The following is a 20,213-nucleotide window of genomic DNA, read 5'->3' as shown; positions in this document are numbered from 1 at the left end:
TAGCATATAGTGCAACAGTGATTTCAGGAGTAGATTCCTTAGTGCCCCTTTCCCATTTAGCCCATCCCCCCTCCCAAAACCCCTCCAGTAACCCTCAGTTTGTTTTCCACATTTATGAGTCTCTTCTGTTTTGTCCCCCTCCCTGTTTTTATATTATTTTTGTTTCCCTTCCCTTTTGTTCATCTTTTTTGTCTCTTCAAGTCCTCATGTGAGTGAAGTCATATGATTTTTGTCTTTCTCTGACTAATTTCACTTAGCATAATACCTTCCAGTTCCATCCACATAGATGCAAATGGCAAGATTTCATTCTTTTTGATTGCCGAGTAATACTCCATTGCATATATATATATATACCACATCTTCTTTGTGCATTCATCCATCGATAGACATTTGGGCTGTTTCCATACTTTGGTTTTTGTTGATAGTGCTGCTATAAAGGGTGCAGGTGCCCCTCTGAAACAGCATACCTGTATTCCTTGGGTAAATACCTAGTAGTGCAGTTGCTAGGTTGTAAGATAGTTCTATTTTTAATTTTTTGAGGAACCTCCATACTGTTTTCCAGAGTGGCTGCACCAGCTTTTATTCCCACCAACAGTGCAAAAGAGATCCTCTTTCTCTGCATCCTCGCCAACATCTGTTGTTGCCTGAGTTGTTCATGTTAGCCATTCTGACAGGTGTGAGGTGGTATCTCATTGTGATTTTGAACTGTATTTCCCTGATGATGAGTGATGTTGAGCATTTTGAGTTATCATATTGCTTTTAAGAATGATAGAGTGACAAAATGATGAAAAGCATCCTAAGGACTAAAAGATTATGTAGTGAGTTTTTGTGTTCTATTTTTTAAACTAACATACTTAAAATAAATTGGGTTTAAAGTGGAAACAGCTTCAGTATTTGAAATGAGTTGGTTTGGAGTTCTGGCATAGAAAGCTATTTTCTGACTTGTGGCAAGATATTTGACACTTTAATCTCATTCACTTTCCTTATAAATGAAATAAAAATGTTTTGGCTACAGAGTTGCAATAGATAATTACGTTTATTTAATATCTGATCATTACCAATTGAAAATAAAAGTACTAACAGCTCTGACTACTCTGAAAAGTTGTTTGTAGCCAAATGACATTATGAAGATAAAAACATTTTATATGTAATCGCTAAAATGTAAATGTAAGTTGTCTACTGATTCCTCATCTGGTGTGTTTACTTTTAAACCAACTGCTGAACAAGTTACATCTTTAAAATTTTTAAGATAAAGTACTCTTTTCAAAGCACCGATAACAGACATTTAAGAAAAAAAATTTTTTAATGTTTATTTTTGAGAGAGAGAGAGAGAGAGAGAGAGAGCATGAGTGCAAGTGGGGGAAGGACAGAGAGAGAGGGAGACACAGAATCTGAAGCAGACTCCAGGCTCCAAGCTGTCAGCACAGAGACCGATGTGGGGCTCAAACTCACAAATCTCGAGATCATGACCTGAGCAGAAGTCTGACACTTAACCGACTGAGCCACCCAGGCACCCCCACAGACAATTTTTAATATGCTTTTAGATTCGTGTTCTATAGATTCTAACCTTTTTTTTTCCTCTCTCTCTTGAGAAAGAGAGAGCACACACACATGCGCGCACACACACACGTGAGCAGAGGAGAGGCAGAGAGAGAGAGAGAGAGAGAGAGAGAGAGGAGAGCAAATCCCAAACAGGCTCTGCACTGTCAGCACAAAGCCCTAGCCAATGCAGGGCTCCAGCTCAGGAACCAAACTGTAAGATCATGACCTTAGCCCATATCAAGAGTCAGGCCCTTAACCAACTGAGCCCCTCAGGCACCCTTAACCTTGTTTGTTTTTTTTTTTAAATCAAGATCAAGTTGTGAAGAATACCGTCTTTGAAGCCAAACCACCATGGTCTGGATATTTGTTTTCTGAATATTAGCTATTGTCACTGAGAGTTGGGTTTTTTTGTCTGTTTTTTCTTTTTCTTTTTCTATGTTCATTGAAAGTTGTTTAAACTACCCGCATGTCTGTTACATCAGCTATAAAATAGAAGTAATAATCGTTCTTACATTATATAGTTTAAGTAAGTTAATGCATGTAAATGTATAGAACATTATAGGAACACAGAAATTGATAAGTACATGCTTATTTTTACTTCTGTTGTTACTATTCACCAACAACAAGGCTGATACAGATAAAATAGTACAAGGAACAGTGCATACATATATATCATTGCCTCCTATAGAATTTTTTTTAAAGGTTTTTCCCCTGTGCCTTTGTAATCATTCCTCTCCTTAACCCAAATTCCTTGAAACCACAGGTCTGATTTCTGTCTACGTATCTTTGGGAGTTTGGTTTCCATAAGGTGTGTTGTAGAAACAGTACAGTAAAGGGTGGCCCTTTATGTCTTGCTTAGCTTCACTTAGCATAAGTCATCCATTATTGCATGATTTTGTAGTTTGCTGTTTTTTATTGCTGAGTAGTATGTATGGCTGTACTATATGAGTGTACCTTAGCTTATTTTGTTTTCCAATTTTGGGTGATAATAAAGTGGCTATAAATAGTTGCATACAGTGTTGCACATGGGCATATATATATTTGTATTCCTCTTGAATAGGTGCCTAGGTGTGGGGTTGCTGGTTTATAAGTACAAGTTTAATTGTATAAACAGCTCCCAAAAAGTTTTCCGGAGTGGCTTTATTATTTTTCATTCCCTCCATCACAATATGAGGCATTGCTTTTACTTTTTTACCAGCACATGGTATGTTCAGATTTTTAAATTTTAGCCATTCTAGTAGGTATGTTGTGGTGTCTCGTGGTTTTAATTTGCTTTACTCCAATGACTAATAATTGAGCATCTTTTCATGTGCTTATTTCCCATTCTGATTCTTCTTTGGTGAAATGTCTCTTCAAACCTTTTGCCTATGTTTTGGTTGGGTTGTTTTCTTATTGAGTTGTAAGAGCTCTTTATATATTTTGGAAATACATTCTCTATCAGATATATGTTTTGCAGACATTTGCTCTCAGTCAGTAGTTTGTCTTTTTTATATTTTTAACAATGTCTTTCTGAGAGCATAAATTAAATTTTTTTACCTTGCCTGATTGTACTGGTTAGAACCAGTATAGTAGAAGCAGCGTGTTCAATAGAAGCAGTGAGACTGCACATCCTTTCTTTCCTGATTTTAAGAGGAAGGCATTCAGGCTTTCACCATTAAGTATAATGTTAGTTGTTTTTTACAGATGTCCTTGATCATAGCTTGAGGAAGTTTTTATATATTTTCAGTTTGAGAATTTTTACCATAAATGGGTATTAGATTTTGTCAGTAGCTTTTTTGTGTCTGTTGAGGATTCGTATGATTTTGTCCTTAATTACATTAATTCAGGGTTTCTCTCCTTCAACACTATTGACATTTGGGGCCAGGCAGTTATTTCTTGTCTTGTGTGTTGTAGAATGTTTAGCAGCATCCCTTCCCTCTACATGCTAGATGCCAGGAGTATTCAGTCCCTATTCCCCAGTTGGGAACCACTGCATTAATTTTTTTTTTTCCAATGTTGAAACAACTTTGAATTCATGGAAGAACTTGGACTTGTTTATGGCATATAATCTTTTTTTTATATTGTTGGTTTTGTGTTGATTTTATTTTGTTAAGAATTTTTTCTCTGTTTCCATGAGGGATATTAATATGTTTTCTTTTCGTGTGATATCTTTGTCTAGCTTTGATATCAAGGTTATTCTGAGCTTCTAAAATAAGTTAGGGGAGTGTTTCCCTGTCTATTCTCTGAAAGAATTTTTATAGGATTGGTATTGTACCTTCCTTAACTGTTGATACTTTTCACCAGTGAAGCCATCTGAACCTGGGAAGATTGTTTAATTACTAATTCAATTTTTATTGACACAGTTCTATTCTGATTTTGTTTCTTTAAAAGATCTCTTTTTTTTTTTTTGAAAATTTTCATATCACATAAATGATCTGATTTCCTGGCACAAATACTACATCATATTCTTTTGTAATTCTTGAATTTCTGTACAGTCTGTAGTGGTATTACCTCTCTTATTCTTAGTAATGGTCATTTGTATCTTCTGTCTTTTCTTATCAGTCTAGTTAAATTTTATCCAACTTTTGGTTTCATTTATTTTTCTCTGTATTTGTTTTCTATTTCATTGAATTCTTGACTTTCATTATTCTACTTTGTATTTGGTTTGCTCCTTTCTAGCTTTGCTCCTTTCTAGCTAGTTGAGGTTAATGCTTAAGTTATTCTAGCTATTTCTATTTTTCTAATATGAAATTTAAATTATACTTTAATCATTGCTTTAGCTATACTCTGTATATTTCAATATGTTGTGTTCTTATTGTCATGTAGTTAAAATTGTTTTCTAATTCTCAATTTCTCCTTTGACCTTTAGACTCTTTAGAGGCATGTTGTTTAATTTCCTAATATTGGGGAATTTTCCAGGCATTTTTTTCTCTTGATTTATATTTCCATTGTTGGAGAATTCTAATTCAGGAGTTTTAATATTAACATGTGAAAGACTGACTTAAAAAACCACCCATTCATACCTACCATCTGTTGGCCTTCCTCCTCCTCACTGATGGGTAGTACCTCAAGGTAGGAAACTAGGAGTTCTCAACTTCTTTTTCTGCACTACTCTAATTCTAGTTCACCAAAAATGTTGATTTGGCCCTTGAACATAGCCTCTCCTTTATGTCTACATTCCTACCACTGTAAATTTGGATCTCAATACTCAGTCATATATTAGCCTCCTGACTTGTATTTCTGTTACCAATGACATTCAGGATCTATAAGGACCTTTTGCCACTCAGTGTCTGTACTCATCACATGGTCTCTGTCATACTGGGCTTTGGCTGTAGTTCTTGCTTTTGCGTCTTACCTCTCCAGTTGGGGCATGACTGACTTACAGTTTTACAATGTGTCCAACATAGCTTAGCAGACTTTTCTGTATATTATTAATACAGTGGAATATGTTTGATTCATAGTATATATCCTTTTCTCATTGTCTTTCAACCTATACAATTGGTTTTAGAGTTTGAGGAATTTTCAGGGTATGGACTATATTTAGTAGTTGTAAATATATTTTGGTTTTTTGGTAGTAGATTATACAGGACTGGGCCCCATCAATCCCAGTAGATTAAATAAGGGGAATTTTATATAGAGAATTATTAACTGCTATAGAAGAGTAACTAATATAGAAGGAAACTGTATATGATTTGCTAGGGCTGAGGGAAAGTACCCAAGGAAGGACAAACTTGGAAAGGATTCAGATTTCATTCGAACAGGGTCTGGTTCAGCCTACCAGCCCCAGAGAAGTTTCATGGTTAGGCCAAGCTAGAGCTGGCTTGGAGCTGCCTGACAAGCAATTGACCACCCTCTGGAGTGTAGGAATTCAGGAATGCGGAGCTAGTGACTTGTAGTATGGTGTGCAGTGGCAGGAAGCTTCTAGATAGAATGTGTATGGGGCTTTTGGTTACCATATCAAGAGGACTGCAGGAAAGTTATTTCTAGACTAATGTTGCAAAGTCACAGAAGGACTGTGTTCTGGGCCCATGGCTGGGGTCAGCACCACCAGATGTTCTCACAGCCACCCCACCAACTCCAGCCTGCACCTGAAATCTTTGGAGAGCCTCTTGTGCAACGTTCCCTCAGCACCCTCTGCTGAGAAAACTTAACATCATACTCACTTTACAGGAGAAATAGTTAGAAGATACTCTGTTGTTAGAACATATATTGAAGGGTGCATTTGGAGCTAAGAGGCAATAAAATGATCACTGACACACAAATGTAAAAGACTGAATGGTCGTTTGCAAGTTTAACCTCAAAATTCGTCATCTCTACCTCCAGTTTACTGGATGACCTGTCCTTTTAATTTTCAGTCTCTATGTAGAATCTTTTTTTTTTTTTTTCTTGTTTATTGATCTACCTACGATAGTTTTCTGTCCTCCATTCCTTGGGATTTCTTTTTGTTTCTGGCTCATCTCATCCTCTAACAACACTATTTCTTCTAGTCTCCCCACTTAGAAGTAGGCTTTCTGAATATTCTTTTCTTTCCCATTTCCCTGGTAGCTGCTTTCCTTTTTAAAAATCATTTTTGGTCTAATTTGTCTTTTGGTCTCTATGTGATTTTCTCATTAGCACTTGGTTCCAACTCACTTCTCCAATCTCTCTGGAGATCGGATATTATAGGAATCATTTCTAATCTGCCCTGGGAATTTTTTTATTTTTAAAATTGTCAAAATTTTAATATGCTGCCTTCCTTATTCACATTTTAGCATAGGTCAAGCTGGTTTTGGCAGTGGTGGGGGGGGGGTGTTTTTGTCACACACATACACTATGATGTTGAATTCAAAGCAGTCTTTCACTATGTAACAGAAGTTAGTCTGATAATATCTTTAAGTGCTGTAAGCCAGGAATGTTTCCTTCTTCTTTCCCTCCTTTCATTGTGTGTGTGTGTGTGTGTGTGTGTGTGTGCGCGCTTTACAATTCCCCCAAAGATTACATGTCACCTATAGTTTGTTTTAATATATTAGTAGAGGCTCATTTTAAAAGTAAATTCCTTGAAATTAGGTATGTAGAATATAGTATTAACTATTTGAACTTCCTATCAGAACATGGAGATAACTCTTTTAATCAGAATTGCTTGTAATGGGACTTAGGCTTATCATGTCTTTAGAATATTCGATTTGTTTTTTAAAGATGACTCTTTACCCTTGGCATAAATAACTATTTAGAACTTGTGTTTTTGAAACTTAAAATTCAGTTTTCTGGGGCACCTGGGCGCGCAATCCGTTAAATGTCCAACTCTTGATCTCAGCTCAAGTCATATCTCACAGTTCATGAGTTCGAGCCATGTATTGGGCTCTGCACTGATGGCACAGAGCCTGCTTGGGATTCTGTCTTTCCTTTTTTCTGTCCCACCCCCACTTGTGTATGTGTTGCATGTGCTCTCTCTCTCTCTCTCAAAATAAACTCAAAAAAATTTTTTTTAATTTAGTTTTCTGAACCAAACTGTTATTTTCAGACGAACATACAAATTTATCTGGGAATTATTTCTTTGGTTAGTTTTTTGTTGTTTTTTGTTTTTGTTTTGTTTTGTTTTGTTTTAGACAATAGAGATGTTATTTTTTTGAAACTTTCATCGATTGCAGGTTGTCTTTCTGGTTCAGAGTGATTGAGAATTTTACTGACATATCCTAGAAATTTCTTTAGGAATATCAATATCTTGAAGATATAATTATTTATTGATTATTGGGTTTTTTTAATGTTTATTTATTTTGAGAGAGAGTGTGTATGTGAGAGGGGGAAGGACAGAGAGAGGGAGAAGATCCAAGAAGGCTCCACATTCATGGTGGAGCCCTACATGGGGCTTGATCTCACAACAGTGAGATCATGACCTGAAATGAAATCAAGAGTCGGATGCTTAACCAGCTGAGCCACCCAGACACCCCAATTTTCATTAATTGTTGATATTGGTTATGGTATCTGAAAATTTCTAGATGATAGGTTTTCAAAAATGGATGCTTATAATTAGAATTCTATACAAGATGTATATATTCAAATAAAAAATTACAGATTAAGACCAACTATGTAAAAATGTAGTTCTGCTGAACAAATTATTTAGTTAAAATCTTAATTTGTTGATGTTAATCATTTTAAAATAGAAAATAAAGCAAATAGGAAAATAGAATTTTTTTTAAGATGATTGTTTTTACTGAAAACTGCATAACAACAACAGAAAAATCAAGGCTATTTATAAAATGTCTGACCGTTGCCTGGTGTTCTAAATGCATATCTTAAGTGGATCTGAATATCTGAATAAAACCTCTGTACTTTTTTAATAACTTTGGCTTTTTGTAGTACAAGCTTACTAAATATTTAACTTTTTTTTTTTCCATCAGGAACATTGATAAACATTTGCTTGTTTTTTAGGTAAAATCTGTAAAAACTGGGTCAGTTTTTTGGACGATGTGCTGCTGCTTATCATATTTCTATATGGTAAGAATTCATTATTGAAATTATAGAAGGTCTGGCAAGTCTTTCACAGTTAGACCAATTCCTCGTCTTCATCATTTTCTTCTCATCCAGACTAGTTCTCCACTTCCTTTTTTCCTAAAATCTTTGGATTTTAATTTTGTTTAATATAGTCCCCTTCATTACTGCTATCCTCTCCCCTACCCCCATCTCTGGAGTATGTATGGACTTTGCTTTAGTGGGGAGGGCTAATAAATGCCAATCCCTCAAATATAATATTTGCAGCAAGTGAAACAATTTTTCTTTTCAGATGTACAACTTTACCTAAATAATGGTGCTATCCTCTAGGTAAACTACCTATGTACTTTTTTCAACAGATTACTTAGGTTGGGGTTCAGAATTACCTCTTCATTCTCCTGCCTTTTTTCCCACACCACAGACTATCATCTAGTAGTCTTGTGCTGAAAACTAGTGATAATTTTAGGTAAGGTTTTGTTTGTTTGTTTTTGAACACATAGCATGGAATTTGTGCATCCAAATTATCCATGCCCCTTTTAAAGTGGTTAAGGCCAGGCACATTCTGTGTGCTTGTACCCAAGTAATAGAAAACTCATTCTCTTTTCAAACTACTTTGAAGTTTACATTTAAATTTTGGAGGTAATTCAAAGTCCTTCACTTAGAACCCCTGCTCAATCAGAGTAACATTGTTTTTGGTGTAAAATAGCATGTCAGTGAAGCAGTAAACATGTTCTTTATTGTATACCGAAGGCAATTCATTACAAGTGGTTCTGAAATATTTTAGGTATGGGCAGCATTGTTAGAATGCATATATTAACATCTAGTGTCTTACTGTGTCTGTTGGTCAAATGGTTCTTTCAAGCTTTTGATTATTAATGTACACCCACAACTTTGTTCTTGACAAGAGCTTATTGCCTATTGAATATACTAAAAAAAGTAATACTGTTGGTCGAAAATAAACATTATCTTTACCAAAACAGAGCCAGCTGGTAGAGCATGTAACTCTTGATCTCAGGGTTGTGAGTTCAAGCCCCACATTGGGCATATAGCTTACTTAAAAAAAAAAAAAAAAAAATTTAAAGAACCATACAAAAAAAAATTAGACCAGAACATACTCCGTTATTCTGATAGAACAGTCTAACTTTATGATACATGCTAAACATTAAAATGGAGTCTTGATTTGTAATCCATTAGTATGAAATAATTTATACTTAAGGTAGTACCTTTTATTTTGAGTATCTTGAAGCATATCCAGATTATCCAAGAGTTCCTTATAGTTCAGTTGTTGGCTGGTGCTAAACATTCATTGTTCTTATTCTCAGTGAAGCTTCTTGCAATGTAGTTATCAAAAGTGAGGGAAGTAAAAGCCTTTCTTTTCCCTTTTAAAAATTTATGATCTGTATCTTAAGAATCCTCACCTTTATGACAGACTTTTTACTACCAATTCAAAATTATAATGTTCTCAGTGTTATTAAGTTTAATCTGACCATTTCTCCAGTCAATATAGAAAAGCATGTTGGATTTATGGGATTATTATTTTAATAATACATAGAAATAGGTTATTATGAAGTAGGCTTCATAAATCAATTTTAAGCATCTGTCACACTTGCTAAAAATCCTAGTGTTTGTTTATATTTGTTCATTATATGTTTAGATTGTCATGACAAATAAAACTGAATCTATTTTTAAAAGCAGACATCTTAAATTATTTAACTTTGCATTTCTTAATCCGTAGGTCTCTGCTTGGGGTGGTTATGTGTTTATCATCAACCTTATTCCACTGCATGTATTTGTGCTGTTACTGATGCAGAGATACAGCAAAAGAGTCTACATAGGTGAGTGATTTGACGTTTGAAATCTCACCTCTAAGAGATGTTTCATTGAACAGCCATACATTTTCATTGAACAGCCATTTCTGTTTGGCCGTATTACTCATAAGAAGGTGAAAATAATTTCATATATATTTTTTTGTTTTTTTGTATCAATAAGGTGGGTCAGGCACTTTTACGTATATACATTGTTACCAACTTCTTGATGAGTTTTTGCTGTTGTAAAAATTAGTCTACAGATACTAGATTTAATATTTGTCAGCCCAGTTTTTCCTTAATTTGGGGGAATGGGTATTCTGTCTTGAAAATCATTCACATATGGGGCACCTGGGTGGCTCAGTCGGTTAAGCGTCCGACTTCGGCTCAAGTCATGATCTCGCAGTTTGTGAGTTCGAGCCCCACATCGGGCTCTGTGCTGACAGCTCGGAGCTGGAGCCTACTTCAGATTCTCTGTCTCCCCCTCTCTCTACCCCTCCCCTGCTCACGCTCTGTGTGTCTCTGTCTCTCAATAATAAATAAACGTTAAAAAAAAGAAAAACTAACAAAGGAAAAGAAAATCATTCACATATGCATATTATTCAAATTCAGCACAGTCACTGTGAGAGTAAACAGTTTAATAAACTTTTGAAAATCTTTTCTGTATAGTATACGAGAGTACCTTCGTCCATTTGGGCTGCTAAAACAAAATACCACAGGCTAGATAGCATGTAAACAACAGAAATTTCTCACAGTTCTGGAGGCTGCAGAGTCCCAGATTAAGGTAACAGAATGGTCACGTTTTTGTAAGGGCTCCCTTCCTAGTTCATAGCTGGTACCTATTTGCTTTGTCCTTACATTGTAGAAGGGAGGAACTAGTTGTCTGGACCTCTTTTAAAAGGTTACTAATCCTCAAAGCCCTTACTACCTTACTACCTCCCAAATGCCACCTCATAATACTGATACATTGGCCATTAGGTTTTAAACTTGCGACTTTTGGGAAGGTGAACATTCAGATGAACCTGTTTTCTGTGAAATCTTTATTTTTTTTCTCTAGGTTTTAAGACATATCTTTTGAATAAGATGCTTAGTGATAGATGTTGTCTCAAATCGTAGAGCTCATTATCCATGATAGAGACAGAACCTTTATAGGTTGAATTAATAAGAGAGAAGTTGTGGTTTGAACCCAATGTCTTAGTAAAATAATACAATTCCAGTATGACAGTGTTGTTGGAAAGCAGTAACAGAAAGATAAAGCTTATTTACTTACCTAAAAAAACAAAATCAAACAACAAAGGGGTGCCTGGGTGGCTCAGTCGGTTAAGCGTCCGACTTCGGCTCAGGTCATGATCTCACAGTCCATGAATTCGAGCCCCGCGTCGGGCTCTGTGCTGACAGCTCAGAGCCTGGAGCCTGCCTCATATTCTGTGTCTCCCTCTCTCTCTGCCCCTCCCCTGGTCATGCTCTGTCTCTCTCTGTCTCAAAAATAAATTAAAAAAAAATTAAAAAAACCAACAAAATAAACCCAGTAGTCTGGCAATTCCTCAAAAACTTAATCGGAGAGTTACCCTATGACCCAGTAATTCCACTCCCAGGTATACCCCCAAGAGAATTGACAGTAACTATTCACACAGAAACATGTACACTGATGTACGTTGCAATATTTATTATCCCTAATAGCCAAAAAGTGAAGACACCCCAAATGTCCACCAACTGATGGATAAATAAAGTGTGTATATTCATATAGTAGAATATTATTTAGCCGTAAGAAGGAATGAAGTACCGATATGTTGTGAGGCTTGAAAACATTATGCTAAGTAAAATAAGCCAGACACTTAAGTCCATGTATAATTGTAGGATTCTTTTTGTATGAAATGTTCAGAATAGACTAATCCTTAGAGACAGAAAGTAAATAGGTTTAGTGGTTGCCAGAGGTTTGGGGAATGGAAGAGTGACTGCTAATGGGAATGAGGTTTCTTTGGGGATGAGGAAGTGTTCTGGAATTAGATAGTGGTAATAAATACACAACTTTATGACTATAATAAGAAAAAGCACTCTATGGCATATTTAAAAGGGTGAATTATATAGGGTGTATACCATATCAATTTAAAAAGTTCATATATAGTCATTTCAGCATACTTTATAATAGTCACCACTGAAATAATGTATTATCAAGTGCTTATTTGATACCACAGACTAAGTTGTTCACATGTATTTAACTCATTTAATTTTCATAACCACATTGTGAGAGAGTAGTGTAGGTACTGTTACTGTCCTTATTTTACAGATGAGGAAGCAAAAAAGGACATAATTTGCTCAAGACCATGTGATTTAGGCCTGAACTTAGAAGTTTTGGCTCCATAGCCCATCATGCTACAAATTACTATTTCTATTAAAACTGTGTGCCTACCATGTAAATAAATACCTTACTGTTGAAATACATTAGCCTGTGATATATCTCTACCCTGAAAACACTGTAAACAGTCTTTAGGATCCAGAAAGGAGAATGACAGATTAAACTTCAAGTCTCAACTTTTAGTTTTAGAGATATGTAAGTAGAGAAAATTTTTAAGTTAAATGTAATAGGGGAGGAACTAAAAATTTGTTTAATTTAAAAACTTCTGGGTCTTGAAAATTTAATGGTCAGGGGAATAGAGTGGGGAGCAGATTGAGGAATAGACTTGTGAAATGTCCCTGAATCAGGAAGAGGAAGAAGAGCCAAAATAGAAGGAGCTAGATACATACATTGTTAAAGAGGTCAGTCAAATGAAAGGATTTTCTACATAAAAGTTGAAAACATGAACAGTGTCCAACTTCCCTTGAGTGTTAGTACTAAGATCTAGTAGGGTGAGAATTAAGGAAAGACCTTGTATTTGGCAAATAGGATTTCTATGGTAACTTTACAAAAAGTACGCAATTAATACTGCTTTGGTTGGCTCTTGAAAATGTTTCTTCTTTTCAGAGGGAAGAAAACTAAAGTAGTTCAGGGATATTATATGTATGTGTGAAGTTAGATTAGTAAACACCTCAGATAATTTTGTAGTGTTGAGATTCTCTACCCCCACCTTCCTTGTTTTATAGCTTATTCCATTCATATGATTAAGGGTATTTTAGGTGATTTGTATACTCTTTCATAGTTTATACTTTTAAATGGATGGGAAATGATGGTATAGAAAAATCAGCTATTCTCTACTTTATCCCAAATGTATCAAGATTTAAGTTCAATTTAACCTAACTTAATGGTCCTGGAAAATTTGAAGGCATTATAAAGCTACATATAGAGGTTTGTCCTCTGATTTTATCACGTAACATCCTTTGTCTGTAGTTCTCTCTCCTCATGAGCAGAACCATTTAGATAAAGAAAATAATGTTTGATAAATGGCAAACTCATAATCATATAAACCAAATATTTGATTGGGTTCTTAGTATCAAATTAAATGAAGTAAAAATGAATCATTTGAAATAATTATGAAAAATGGTTTTCCCTTTCAGTAGATTTTTTGCACGTGTCTTTAGAATCCGTTGGTAAGCCAGGGAAAACTCAAAAGTTTGTTCACATGTGGAAAGAGGGGCACATGGAAGATAATGTGGATGTATAGGGTATGTGTGGCACAGGAGTGGGGGGTTGAGGGGCAAGGGAAAAGAAAAGCCCCTTGAAATTTATGTGGGAAGAAAGTTAAATTATTTTGTGAAGATATATTTTGTACTTGGTGTATTCACCATATTGGGAAGTGAATTACACACAGTTATGTCACAAATAGGATTCTGGTGTTTTAATAAGAAGAAAGAACACCCATATCTTAATTTGCATTTATAGAGAGAGTGGTTTACAGGTATCGCATAACACTAAGGGATGTAAAATCATTTAACCTTTAGAAATGTTTAATCACGCTTTACATAATAAAGAAATTATTAAAGATATGAAGACATGTTTAGCAGTGTTCATTATGGTGTTACTTATAATTGAAAATAGTTTAAATGTCCAATAGAGAAATTTTAATTTTTAAGTTACACTTAAATTGTAGTGTTGCCAAATCATGAAATATTATGGCATCATTAAATGTAATCTTTTTTGGTATTTGGTGAGTTAGGAAAAAGTTAGTAAAAAGCAGACAGCAAGGATTACTAGTGATACGTTTTCTTCATATTTTTCTCTGCTTTCCAAATTTTCTACAATGAGCATGTACTAAATTCATAATAAATGAGACTTTTTCATTTATAGAAATGTGAATTTTATCTCATGGCTTATTAGAATTAAAATTTTAAATTAGAATAACTTAAAGAGCAGGAAGAAACTAGTTTCTAGTATTGATAAGTGATTTTTAAATGTCACTGAAGAATTTGCTTATTGTGTGTGTTCTTTCGTTGAGGTCATTTGAGTAAGAAGAGAGTAACAGAATCACTTTTTACATTATATCTAAACTACGTTTCTATGGTAATATTTGCTGGTGGAACCATCATGTAAAGAGCAAAGTATTATAGACATATACCACATACTTTAGTTCTGTACAAATTGTTCTAGGATTGTAGAGTTTGTGAGTGAAGAAAAGACAATCCTGCTATTGAATGAATTAAAAAGAAAACCAGAGGGGTCCCTGGCTGTGTCAGTCCGTAGAACATGTGACTCTTGATCTTGGGGTCATGAGTTAAAGCCCCATATTGGGCATAGAGCTTATTTTAAAAACTTTCTTAATTTAAAAAAAATATTTTTTTAAGTAAAACCAATAAATTTTAGGTATCATGTTTATACTTGCCATACATAAACAAAACATATCTAATGCTACACAACAACAGACGTTAAAATTGCATGTAAAAATTCTACAAGCACGTAAAAAGCTTGGAAGCACTAGAATTTAGTTTGCCTAATTTTACCCTTTCTTTCTTTCCTTTTTTTTTTTTTTTTTTTTGAGGAGCAAATCAGTTCAGTAGAGGATTAAATGTTTAATACTTAGTTTTGTGCTAGCCATTAGGATGCATAGATGATCAAAAGATGGCCCTTTTCTAGGGCCATCAATGTAATTGATATCCGTTAATACATTGTAATCATAGCATATGAACAAAATGGAAATGAGAAGGAGTTTGTGAAGATCAGTTTTGACTTTTAAGTTTCAGGAAGGTCTTGTTAGGCTTTCCATCTGACTGTCCTTCTGAAAGTTTTGGAGATAAATCATGATCTTGAGAGGAGAAAATAGTATAGAAATAGACTTACAGAGGGTTTGTGATGATGTAACCATAAATGAGAAGTGCCGTAACAGGCTAAAGAGTATGCACTACAGGGGCACCTGGGTGGTTCAATTGATTGAGTGTCCCACTCTTGATCTCCATTCAGGTCATGATCTCTCGGTTTACGGGATTGAGTCCCACATCAGGCTCTGTGCTGATAACGGGAGCCTGCTTGGGATTCTCTCTGCTCCTTCCCCACTTTTGCTCTCCCTCTCTCTAAAAATAAATAAATTTAAAAAAGAAAAAAAACTCTTTAAAAAGAGCATGTACTGCAGAACCAAATTAACAGGATTCAATTTCCTGGTCTAGTCACTTACTAGTGGTCACTTTACCACTAGTCACTTACTAGCAGTTTTGGGCAGATTACTTAATTTCTTTATGCCTTAATTAATGTCCTCATGAGTCAAACGGAGATAATAATAATTCCCACCTTGTAGAATTTAAGGATAATGAAAAGTGCTTATAAAAGGGCTAACACAAAGTGTTATTTAAGTGTTGGCCTCTGTTGTTAATGTTAAAATTATGAAGGAATAGCCAGGTAAGAAGAAAAAGTTCTGGGGGCGCCTGGGTGGCTTAGACACTTAAGCGTCTAACTCTTGATTTAGGCTCAGGTCGTGATCTCACAGTTCGTGAGCTTGAGACCCATGTCAGGCTCTGCACTGACATCGCGGGGCCTGCTTAGGATTCGCTCTTTTTCTCTGCCCCTCCCCTGCTTGTGCTCTTCTCAAAATAAATAAATTTTTTAAAAAAGAAGAAAGAATGCCAGAGGCCAAGAGGTGATTATAAAGACTGAGGATGACTAAAGATTGTTTTTTGTTTTAAATGTAGATAAACTTTCACCACAGCTATTTTGATTATGAAAAATATAGCAGAGAAATGACACTGGTGTGTTACATAGAGCATCACAGAGCAGCTAAAACACAATAATAGAGTGGTGTGCTTATTTTTATATACAATTTAAAATTTTAAGATAATGTATATAATTGAGAAAGTCAAATATTAACTACAAAGCTTAAAAGCAAAATCCGCAGTTCTTTTCTCTACCTTTTCCTTAATTGGCTTAGTCCTTAAATTCTTATCTTGAGACAACTACTTAGAGTTCTTTCAGTTGTTTCTTTTGGTTTTTACCACGAATGTACTTTCTAAACCACCAATTCCAACATGTGTGGGAGGTTTGCCACACCACCAAACTGTTCCCTGACACCGGCTAAGTGTCCTAACATTCAACTCAATTGTGATATCGTCTACCCTTAGGTACCATCAGATGCCACAGGTTAAGGGTTCAGTCCCATAAGACTGGCCTCTGCTTTTATGCCAGTCACAAGTCCGGGTTGTCACCTGTACTTCTGACCGTATGACTGTAAATCCGAGGTTCCCATGACCTCTTCCTTGGTTTGATTAATTTGCTAGAGTACACGATTACAGGTTTATTATAAAAGGGTGTATGTAATTCAGGAATATGCAGATGGAAGAGATGTATTGGGCCAGGTATGGGGAAAGAGCATTGAGCTTCCCTTCTCTTGCACTCCACTTTCCCCAAATCTCCACTTTCTCAACCTGAAGCTCTTGGAACCCTGTCCTTTGGAGGTTTTATGGAGGCTTCATTACATAGTCATGGTTGATCAAACCATTGGCCGTTGGTGATTGAATTCAATCTTGAGCCCCTCTCCCATCCCTGGAGGTCAGGGGGGTGGGGCTGAAATTCCAGCCTTCCTATCATGTGGTTGGTTCCCTCTGGCAACCAGCCTTCATCTTAGGTGAGGTGCAAAAGTCACCTCAGTAATACAATAAAAGAACCTTAATCATTCTCCTCACTTAAGAAGTTCCAAGCGTTTTTGGGAGCTCTCTGCCAGAACAGTGGATGAAGACCAAATGTTTGTTTCTTATTATAAATCATAGTAGCACAAAATGAAATTCCTGTTTCTTAAAAAAAAAAAAAAAATTATGAAGGTGTATTTTTGAGAGAGGGAGACACAGAACGTGAGCAGGGGAGGGGCAGAGAGAGAGGGAGACACAGAATCCGAAGAGCCTCCAGGCTCTGAGCTGTCAGCACAGAGCCTGATGCGGGGCTCGAACTCACGAACCATGAGATTATGACCTGAGCCCGAAGTCAGTTGCTTAACCAACTGAGTCACCCAGGCACCCCGAAACTCCTATTTCTTGATTTTTGTTTTCCAATTTTAGATGCTGTTAACCATCTTATTATTTCTACCCTTTTGAGATTTAGCTGCCATCCATCAAATTTCTACTTACACACAAATACACTTTTCTGTCTCTGCTCCTAAGTGCATTCTGTGTGTGTGTGTGTGTGTGTGTGTGTGTGCACGCGCGCGCATGTAAGCAGATTCCATGAGTGTGGAACCCTACATAGAGCTCAATCTCATGACTCTGGGATTGTGCCCTGAGCCAAAATCAGGAGTCAGACGCTCAACTGACTGAGCCATCCAAGCACCCCTAAGTGCCTTCTTTTGAAAAATAAAGTCTGATGTCTGTTTAAATAGGAAAAACTACCAATTTTATTTTTTGAAATATCTAGAATTCTTTGTTTTGGTAGTGTCCCTTGAAAAACACCATGAAGGGATTTAATTTTATGAGCTTGAGATCAGAAACAGCTCCCATTTGTTCACATGAAGTTTAAGAGATAAAATATTTATGACATTGACTCCTCACTGTCTATACAAATACCTTATTAATATATCCCATTCTTAGGCCTTGGGAAGCCTCCTGGAAAGAAGAGTTAGGAGTATTGTGAAATAACAGACTATAGGGCAATAGCATATACTTAGGTGGAGGCATGGGGTAATCAGAATAGAAGAGAAGTAACATATTTGGTCTTGCATATAACTTGTACTGCCTTAGAGGGCAATTTTCCCAAGAAATTAAGGTTTGCTGCATTTTACAATAAATAAAAACTCAGGAAGGAAAAAATTACAACTAAATAGAATACAATTAGTTTTTTCTCAAATGACTTCTCTAAGTCAGCTAAGAATTCAAAAAGCAACATAAGAATTATGTTTCTTACTACCGAAATGTATTTTGTTTAATTGCCAGTAACATTTTACAGGCTAGAAATGCTAAATATCAAAGCGGTGTCTGCCATTTCTGCTAATACATAGTTATAGGTAATAAAACATCTTTAAAACCTATTAATTAGCAACTTTTTTAAATTATAAAATAACTCTTAGAAGGGCTTCAGAATGTAAATAAACTAAAATCATTTTGATAGTTTAGATCTCAGATATTGAAAGTAATAAAGGGTTATACAGTTTTGTATTTGTGGCAGATAAATTCTTACCACAATAAAAGATTACGTTTATAGCCTATAGATGAATTAGATTTTTATAAGGATTGAATATGTCCATATACCATTAAAACATGATTTTCCCATGCTGCATAGAATGTTTACAATTTGTTACTGATATCTTAATCTGACTTTATTGATTTGCCTTTCTTTTTTGTATCTTCAAGGGAACATGAGCCAAGAGCAGACAAACAGGGACTATCATAATTGCCCCTCCCCCAATTTTTGTACCAAGTTTTCATTAAAAATTTCACTAGAATTTGCAATATTAGTTCCATAAAGTGAGTTTTCCAGATGTCTATCTTACAATAGGTAATTGAAACTAATTATCGGAGGAAGTGGATAGGGAAATTTTCTTTAAACTAGTTTATAATAAAACTTTCTCAGTGATTACTTTAGGGGAAAATTTACTTCAGGGGCACACTCAAAGATGCTGTTGCTTCTGCTGCCATCAGTATTGTTAATATAACTCATTATTTCGTTTGCCACGGGATTAGTCTTCTACTATCTTCTTACTTTAAGATCCAGGATATTTAGAACAAGTCTTACCTATGATGTAGCAGTAATCATTAGCTTAATCAAAAAAACTTTTTCAGTGAATAGAACCAAGGAATATTCATGTTCTGCAAACTAAACAGAAGCAATAAATCATTTGGTATTCTTATCTAGAAGAACAGATCTGAGATTTCCTTTAAGGGTCTGTTTTACTGAGAATTTTATATTCCGAAGTCCAAAGGTTTGCTTTTGTGTAGTATAAATTAACAGAGTCTTAGTGGTATTAGTTAAATGAATTAAGAAGCCACTTAACCACAATAGTTGACATTAAGAAAAAGATTAAGAAGAATTTAAAAAAGTGTTTTTAGGTTTTTAGTCATAACATGACTTGTGATTCTGCATGGTTTAAAATATTTACTTTGTTTTGTTTATGAGTGAATTGAGGTTGCTGATATTTGTCTATTACTGTTTCTTGGCATATTAAGTTTAGTAACTAAACTTAGCTCTAAAGGTGTTAATTAGGATCATTAATACTTTTATGTTATGTAAAAATTATACATATTTCTTGAGTTCTTCATATAGTCTTTAAACACACACAACTTAGTTTGTATTTTAATACATTTCTGTAACTCATCAACCATTGCCAGAAAATAAGTGCGTAATTCTTTCACATGATACAAATAAAACCAACACCCGGATGTTTATTTACTTTCTGCTGTATTCTTGATTTCATCTTATGTATCAGTATGAAATATATATGCTGTTTTTAAAAGTTATCATTAAGTGTCTCTCAAGTGTTTTGAACAAGTCATTGCTGCTTTTTACAAATCGAACTTGTAAAACATCTGTTTCAAAGATTCATTCTCTCCAAAATGAATGATGAGCAGCATTTTTGGAAAAGAAAAATTATTGTTTTTACTGTATTTGTTAAAAATTATATTTCTCTGCTGGTAAAGAAGAATTAATGTTTTTTATGTTTTGTTTCATTTTTAAGCTTTGATTTGTATTTCTTACCATTCTTCATCCTGCTTATTTACCCAGGATTCACAGTAATCAAGTAGTAAAGTATCTTTATAAATCAAAAGCTTCAACAGTCTTACGGTTCTTTAATCATATTTGTTAATAATGAAGCAAGATTGGTTGGATTATAAAATACTTCCCCACTGTGTTTCTTTTGGTTAATATTGCTTTGGTTTAGAGAGAATTGGGAAGGCAAAGGAATATTTTGTTAGCCCTTTCCATTAAATATCAACCAGGAGATGAAGCAGCTCAGAAATGCTAAGGTGGTATGGGGTGCCGGGTGGCTCAGTTGGTTAGGCGTCCCGACTTTGGCTCAGGTCATGATCTCACGGTTCCTGAGTTCAGGCCCTGAGTCAGGCTCTGTGCTGACAGCTCAGAGC

At 35.2% G+C, this 20,213-nt stretch overlaps 1 protein-coding gene across 1 annotated transcript in view; it reads left to right on the top strand.

The window, feature by feature from the left end:
- The window catches only part of STT3B (STT3 oligosaccharyltransferase complex catalytic subunit B), a 107,439-nt gene that overhangs the window by 63,918 nt on the left and 23,308 nt on the right, over positions 1-20,213 (top strand). The window contains exons 4-5 of the mRNA XM_047875276.1: positions 7,930-7,995; positions 9,725-9,824. Of these exons, the coding sequence (XP_047731232.1) occupies positions 7,930-7,995; positions 9,725-9,824 (166 nt within the window). The remainder of the gene's footprint in view (positions 1-7,929; positions 7,996-9,724; positions 9,825-20,213) is intronic.

This window comes from Prionailurus viverrinus, chromosome C2 (assembly GCF_022837055.1).
Source record: "Prionailurus viverrinus isolate Anna chromosome C2, UM_Priviv_1.0, whole genome shotgun sequence".
In the NCBI taxonomy this organism is placed as follows: domain Eukaryota; kingdom Metazoa; phylum Chordata; class Mammalia; order Carnivora; family Felidae; genus Prionailurus; species Prionailurus viverrinus.
Note: the sequence above shows the minus strand (reverse complement) of the source record. Positions and strands in the feature narration are given on the sequence as shown.